This window comes from Patagioenas fasciata, chromosome 13, assembly GCF_037038585.1.
Source record: "Patagioenas fasciata isolate bPatFas1 chromosome 13, bPatFas1.hap1, whole genome shotgun sequence".
In the NCBI taxonomy this organism is placed as follows: domain Eukaryota; kingdom Metazoa; phylum Chordata; class Aves; order Columbiformes; family Columbidae; genus Patagioenas; species Patagioenas fasciata.
The window spans coordinates 468061-475654 of NC_092532.1; the positions used below are offsets into that span (position 1 = coordinate 468061).

General features: G+C 58.8%; 1 protein-coding gene across 1 annotated transcript; it reads right to left on the reverse strand.

The window, feature by feature from the left end:
* Positions 1-414: 414 nt before the first annotated feature.
* Positions 415-6316, reverse strand: LOC136115630 (uncharacterized). The gene is made up of 6 exons (XM_065861840.2): positions 6198-6316; positions 4261-4336; positions 4016-4104; positions 3693-3824; positions 3191-3312; positions 415-3037 (listed from the first exon to the last, which is right to left on the reverse strand). The coding sequence occupies exons 1-6, from the start codon at positions 6198-6200 to the stop codon at positions 937-939; spliced, it is 2523 nt and encodes an 840-aa protein (XP_065717912.2). The 5' UTR covers positions 6201-6316; the 3' UTR covers positions 415-936.
* Between the last annotated feature and the right edge of the window lie 1278 nt (positions 6317-7594).

Here is a 7594-nt window from a genome sequence, read left to right on the forward strand (position 1 = left end):
GTATCGCGAAGGGCGGCACCGACGGCCCCGGTATCGCAATAGCGAGCACTGATGGTCCTGGTATCGCGACAGGTGGCAACAACAGCGCTGGTATCGTCACAACAGCAGTGACGACGGCCCCAGTATCGTGATGGGCAGCAATGATGGTCCTGGTAGCGCGATGGGTGGCACCGATGGCCCTGGTATCGCGATGGGTGGCACTGACGGCCCTGGTATCGCAATGGGTGGCACTGATGGCCCCGGTATCGTGATGGGCAGCGACAATGGCCCCGGTATCACGATGGGTGGCACCGACGGCCCCGGTATCGCGATGGGTGGCACCGACAGCCCCGGTATCGCGATGGGTGGCACCAACAGCCCCGGTATCGTGACAGCAATAAATCTCAAGACCTCCCAAAATAAATCCCCCTTCCATCCCTCCTGGTGTGACAAGACCCTTAATTAACTTTTCATTAATCAAACAACTCAACCCCCCCGTTGTCACAAATCGCTGCATTAACGAACTTCAACTCATTCCAGAACCCAGTTTATTAAGCAAAGCAGAAAGCGCGTTAAATAGAAAGAAAAACACCAAAACCCCTGTTTCTCGGCTCAGATCGGTGCGCTTTACGGCACCATTTTGCCACCATTTCCCTTTCCGGTTCTTCCCACCGCGAGCAGCCGCTGCCCGTTGATCTCACAGCGGCGTTTTTTCCCAATCTCGCAGGATTTCAGCCCAATTCCGGCCCCGTTCCGTGCGCCCCCTGGTGCCGGAGATGACGATCGGGCGCCAGCTCTTCCCATCAAACCCGATGCCGAGAAACCAAACCCCCCGCGGTCGCTTCTTCAAACACGCGCAGATTCACCCCTTTTCTCCCCAAAAACCCCCTCTGGATGCGCCGTCCGGTGGGAAAGCCGACGGTGGTTTCGGCGCGGGGGTTTCCTGAGGGCGCAAACCTACCCCGGGCGCTGCTCCGGCGCCGCGATCCCCATTTCGGCTGGTTCCTCCATTTTAAGGCGCTTCGGGGGCGGCTCGGTCCCGGCTTGCGGCTCCGGCATCGCCATTTCGGTTGGTTTCTCCTCTATTTTCATGCATTTTGGTGGTGGCTCGGTCTCAGCCGGCGGTTCCGGCGTCACAATCGCCATTTCGGTTGGTTTCTCAATTTCCAAGTGCTTCAGGGGCGGCTCGGTCCCGGCCCGTGGCTCTGGTGCCGCAATCACCGTTTCGGCTGGTTCCTCCTCAATTTTCAGGTATTTTGGTGGTGGCTCGGTCCCGTCCTGCAGCTCCGGTGCCGCAATCCCCATTTCGGCTGGTTCCTCCTCAATTTTCAGGCGCTTTGGGGGCGGCTCCATCCCAGCTTGCAGCTCCGACTCCGGCATCGCCATTTCACCTGGTTTCTTGATTTCAAAGCATTTTGGGGGCGGCTCGGTCCCCACCTGCAGCTCCAGTGCCACAATCACCATTTCAGCTGCTTTCTCCTCAATTTTAACGCATTTTGGGGGCGGCTCGGTCCCGGCCGGTGGCTCTGGTGCTGGCACCACAATCTCCATTTTAGCTGGTTTCTCCTCAATATTCAGGCACTTTGGTGGTGGCTCAGTCCCGGCCTGAGGCTCTGGCTCCGGCATCTCCATTTCAGCTGCTTTCTCCTCAATCTTCACACACGTTGGGGGCGGCTCGGTCCCGGCCTCCGGCTCTGGCTCCGCAATCGCCTTTTCAGCTGCTTTTTCCTCCATTTCCAGGCAATTTGGAGGCGGCTCGGTCCCGGCCTGCAGCTCCCGCACCGGCATCGCCATTTCGCCTGTTTTTTCCTCAATTTGAAAGCATTTTGGGGGCGGCTCGGTCCCCACCTGCGGCTCCGGTGCCACAATCACCATTTCCGCTGGTTTTCCCTCAATTTTCAGGCACTTTTCGGGCGGCTCGGTCCCGGCCTGTGGCTCTGGCACCGCAATCTCCATTTCGGCTGCTTTCTCCTCAATTTTCAAACACTTTGGCGGTGGCTCAGTCCCGGCCTGCAGCTCCAGTGCTGCAATCTCCATTTCAGCTGCTTTCTCCTCAATTCTTAAGCGCTTCAGGGGTGGCTCAGTCCCGGCCTCCGGCTCCGGCATTGCCATTTCCGCTGGTTTCTCTTCAATTTTAAAGCGCTTCAGGGTGGGCTCGGTCTCAGCCTGCGGCTCCGGCGCTGGCGCCGCAATCACCGTTTCAGCTGGTTTGTCCTCAATTTGCAGGTATTTTGGCGGTGGCTCAGTGTCAGCCTGCAGCTCCGGTCCCGCAATCACCATTTTGTCTCGTTTCTCCTCAATTTCCAAGCATCTTGGAGGCGGCGCAGTCCCGGCCTCCGGCTCCAGAACCGGCGCAGCAATCGCCATTTCAGCTGGTTTCTCCTCAATTTCCAGGCCCTTTGGGGGTGGCTCAGTGCCATCCTGCAGCTCTGGTCCCACAATCACCATTTTGGCTGGTTTGCCCTCAATTTTGAAGCACTTTAGGGGCAGCTTGGTCTCAGCCTGCGGCTCCAGCGCCACAGTCGCCATTTCAGCTGGTTTCTCTTCAATTTTCACACATTTCAGGGGTGGCTCAGTCCCGGTCTGCGGCTCCAGCGCTGCAATCACCATTTCAGCTGGTTTCTCCTCGATATTCAGGCCCTTTGGGGGTGGCTCGGTGCCATCCTGCAGCTCCGGTCCCGCATTCACCATTTCGGCTGGTTTGTCCTCAATCTTCAAGCATTTTTGGGGCGGCTCGGTCCCCACCTGCGGTTCTGGCACCGCAATCTCCATTACAGCTGGTTTGTCCTCAATTTCCAAGGATCTTGGGGGCGGCTCGGTGCCATCCTGCAGCTCCGGTCCCGCAATCGCCATTTCAGCTGGTTTCTCCTCAATCTTCAAGCACTTTATGGGCAGCTCGGTCCCGGCCTGCGGCTCCAGAACCAGCGCAGCCATCACCATTTTGGCTGGTTTGTCCTCAATTTCCAAGCCCTTTGGAGCCAGCTCGGTCCCCGCCTGCAGCTCCCGCGCCCGGTGCCACCTCATGTGTGCGTTCTTGCCCCGCATCGTGGCAAACGCCCTGCAAATGGGGCGGAAAACCCAGGTTTTAGTGCTTTTTGGCTTCACCCTCTCTGGGTGCGTTTTGGCGCGGGTCCGGCGCCGTTTCTCGGCTCCGCGCCGGGTGGCTTTAACACCTTTTAACCTCTTTATCCCCAAATAAGCAACAACTCACCTGCCGCACTCCGTGCATGGAAAGGACTCCCCGGCGCCCTCATTTTGGGCCATTTGCTGCTTCATTTTGGCCCTTTCCTCGGGCGAGGGACGGGGCTTCTTCTTCGGGGGCTGGAAAGTGGCCTGGAAAGCAGAGATTCCCCTCATTCCCCCCTTTCACCAAAGGTCGAGAGCGCTGAGAATAAACCAGCTTGGAAACAAGACCCTATGGAACAGCCCATAGAGACAACTCAGCCAGGTGAGGCTAAAAGAGCCAAAACCGGCTCTTTTTGTGACACAAACCACCGCTTTTTGGCAGGGAACGCACAGCAATTCCCTTCGGCGGCGAAGCCAAAACCACAGAATATCCCCCAAACCATTCAAACCCCACCAGGATCGTTAATACCTGGAATCACTGCAATCAACCTGCAGCCAATCGAGCCCATTTCGGGCCCAAAAAGCCGCTTTTTTGGCCCCAAGGCGGTTTTCCCGTGGCGCAAATTCCGCGTAAACGCGTTTTCTACCTTCTCCTCGGCCTTTTCCTTGTTTCTCTTGGCTTTTTTGCCCGTCCCTTTTGCTCGGTAGGACTTGAGTTTGGTCGTTTTCTTCCAGATGTAGTAATATTCAACACACTGGGCCACAGTCTTAGTCTGGACCTAAGCGAGGGGATAGGGGCGGTTTAGGATGGAAACGCCGCGGTAAATCACATTTACGCCTCGTTTTGTCTCATTCCGGTGCCTTTTTTGCAGCGTTAAGCAGGAAAATGACATTTGGAGAACGGGAGTTCGATGCGTGACTCAAAAACGCGGCTTTTTGGGTTAAAACCCGATGATTTTGGGGGATTTACCTTCTTGTGGATGCGATAAAAGTCCTTCTTGTGGGTGGCAAAAGCACGGTGGAAAAGCTGCTGCTCCAATGGCGTCCACGTGTCCGAGCCTGCGGGGCAATGAGCGGGTTCGTTATGGGGAACGCAATTAGCAAATGGGGCGGGGGGGTCGTTATCGGCACCCCAAGATGTTTAAATCGGCGTGGAAAGGGTATCGTGGTGTCTGTTTGTGTCCTGGGGGGGAATGGGCCCCGTTCCTCGTTTACCTGCGTAATGATAATTGGCCAGAGGGTCCGATTCGGACTTGGGGGGCCCCCCCGAAAGCAGCATCTCCAGCGCCTTCTGCAAGAGGAAGAGGCTCGGGGTTCCCCTTCCATTCGGAGCAGGATGCCCCAAGTTGTGATTTTGGGGGTTTTGGGTGATATCGGGGGGGTTTTGGGGAGATATCGGGGGGTTTGGGGGAGGTATCGGGGGGTTTTGGGGTGATATCAGGGGGCTTTGGGGTGATATCGGGGGGTTTTGGAGAGATATCGGGGGGTTTTGGAGAGATATCATGGGGATTTGGGGTGATATCGGGGAGGTTTTGGGGTGATATCGGGGGGTTTGGGGGAGATATCAGGGGGTTGTGGAGTGATATCGGGGGCATGGGGGTGATATTGGGGCTTTTGGGGGTGATATCAGGGGGTTTGGGGTGATACCAGGGGGTTCTAGGGTGATATCAAGGGGTTTTGGGCAGATACCGGGGGGTTTTGGGGTGACATCGAAGGTTTGTAGGGTGACATCGGGGGGTTTTGGGGTGATATCCGGGGGTTTGGGGTGATATCGGGGGCTTTTGGGGTGATATCAAGGGGTTTTGGGGAGATCTCAGGGGATTTTGGGGTGATATCAGGGGGTTTTGGGGTGATATTGGGGGGTACTGGGGTGATATCAGGAGGTTTTCGGGAGATATCAGGGGGTTTGGCGGTGATATCGGGGGCTTTTGGGGAGATATCAGGGGGTTTTGGAGTGATATCGGGGGCATAGGGGTGATATTGGGGCTTTTGGGGTGATATCGGGGGGCTTGGGGGTGATATCGGGGGCTTTTGGGGTGATATTGGGGGCTTTGGGGAGATATCGGGAAGTTTGGGGAGATATTGGGGGGTTTGGGGAGATACCGGGGGGTTTTGGGGAGATATCAAGTGGGTTTGGGGTGATAACGGGGGGGTTTGGGGTGATATCAGGAGATTTTGAGGTGATATCGGGGGGTTTGGGGAGATATCGGGGGGTTTGGGGTGATATCGGGGGCATGGGGGTGATATTGGGACTTTTGGGGGTGATATCGGAGGGTTCTGGGGTGATATCAAGGGGTTTTGGGGAGATATCAGGGGGTTTCGGGTGATATCGAGGGGTTCTGGGGTGATATCAAGGGGATTTGGGGAGATATCAGGGGGTTTTGGGGTGATATCGGGGTGTTTTGGGGAGATATCGGGGTTTTGGGGTGATATCAGGGGGTTTGGGGTGATATTGGGGCTTTTGGGGTGATGTCGGGGGTTTGGGGAGATATCGGGGGGTTTTGGGGAGATATCAAGGGGTTTTGGGGAGATATCAAAGGGGTTTGGGGTGATATCGGGGGCTTTTGGGGTGATATCGGGGTGTTTGGGGAGATATCGGGGGGTTTTGGGGAGATATCAGGGGGTTTTGGAGTGATATCGGGGGGTTTGGGGAGATATCGGGGGCATGGGCGTGATATTGGGGCTTTTGGGGTGATATCGAGGGGTTCTGGGGTGATATCAAGGGGTGTTGGGGAGATATCAGGGGGTTTTGGGGAGATATCATGGGGATTGGGGTGATATCTGGGAGGTTTTGGGGTGATATCGGGGGTTTGGGGTGATATCGGGGGTTTTGGGGAGATATCGGGGGTTTGGGGAGATACCAGGGTGTTTTGGGGAAATATCAGCGGTTTTGGGGTGATATCGGGGGCATGGGGGTGATATTGGGGCTTTTGGGGTGATATCGGGGGGCTCTGGGGTCACATCAAGGGGTTTTGGGGAGATATCAGGAGGTTTTGGGGTGATATTGGGGGGTTTGAGGGAGATATCGGGGGTTTTGGGGAGATATCGGGCGTATGGGGGCGATATTGGGGGGCTTTGGGGGTGATATCGGGGGGTTTGGGGGTGATATCAGGGGGTTTGGGGTGATATCGGGTGGTTTTGGGGTCACTCACCATCAGGTCGCCGCGCGCTGCGTGCAGGCAGTGCAGGGCCAGCTCCAGGTTGGGGACGGCGCCGGGGACGGCGCTGGAGCTCCCAGGGATGGCGCTGGAGCTCCCAGGGATGGCGCTGGAGCTCCCAGGGATGGCGCTGGAGCTCCCGGGGATGGCGCTGGAGCTCCCGGGGACGGCACTGGAGCTCCCGAGGATGGCACTGGAGCTCCCGAGGATGGCACTGGAGCTCCCAGGGATGGCAATGGAGCTCCCGAGGATGGCACTGGAGCTCCCAGGGACGGCACTGGAGCTCCCGAGGATGGCACTGGAGCTCCCGAGGATGGCACTGGAGCTCCCAGGGATGGCACTGGAGCTCCCGAGGATGGCACTGGAGCTCCCAGGGACGGCACTGGAGCTCCTGAGGATGGCGCTGGAGCTCCCAGGGATGGCGCTGGAGCTCCCAGGGATGGCACTGGAGCTCCCAGGGATGGCACTGGAGCTCCCGGGGACAGCACTGGAGCTCCCGAGGATGGCACTGGAGCTCCCAGGGATGGCACTGGAGCTCCCGAGGATGGCACTGGAGCTCCCAGGGACGGCACTGGAGCTCCCAGGGACGGCACTGGAGCTCCCAGGGATGGCACTGGAGCTCCCGAGGATGGCACTGGAGCTCCCAGGGATGGCGCTGGAGTTCCCGACGATGGCACTGGAGCTCCCAGGGGTGGCGCTGGAGCTCCCAGGGACGGCACTGGAGCTCCCGAGGATGGCACTGGAGCTCCCAGGGACGGCGCTGGAGCTCCCAGGGACAGCACTGGAGCTCCCAGGGATGGCACTGGAGCTCCCGAGGATGGCACTGGAGCTCCCAGGGATGGCGCTGGAGTTCCCGACGATGGCACTGGAGCTCCCAGGGGTGGCGCTGGAGCTCCCAGGGACGGCACTGGAGCTCCCGAGGATGGCACTGGAGCTCCCGGGGATGGCACTGGAGCTCCCAGGGACGGCGCTGGAGCTCCCAGGGATGGCACTGGAGCTCCCGGGGATGGCGCTCGAGTTTCCAGGGATGGCACTCGAGCTCCTGGGGATGGTGCTGGAGTTCCCCAGGATGGCACTGGAGCTCCTGGGGATGGTGCTGGAGTTCCCCAGGATGGCACTGGAGCTCCCAGGGACGGCACTGGAGCTCCCGAGGATGGCACTGGAGCTCCCGGGGATGGCACTGGAGCTCCCAGGGACGGCGCTGGAGCTCCCAGGGACGGCACTGGAGCTCCCAGGGAGGGCACTGGAGCTCCCGAGGATGGCGTTGGAGCTCCTGGGGATGGCGCTGGAGCTCCCGGGGACGGTGCTGGAGCTCCCGGGGATGGTGCTGGAGCTCGCCATGGACAGCAGGGTCAACACTGCAACCGACACGGGGTGGGGGAAACGGGCTG

Excerpts from the sequence above, each read along its gene's own strand:
- LOC136115630 (XM_065861840.2), bottom strand. Across the intron at positions 3,825-4,015 it reads TTTATCGCATCCACAAGAAG|GTCCAGACTAAGACTGTGGC; the intron begins GTAAATCCCCCA and ends CCCCTCGCTTAG. Across the intron at positions 3,313-3,692 it reads AGGAAAAGGCCGAGGAGAAG|GCCACTTTCCAGCCCCCGAA; the intron begins GTAGAAAACGCG and ends TCTGCTTTCCAG.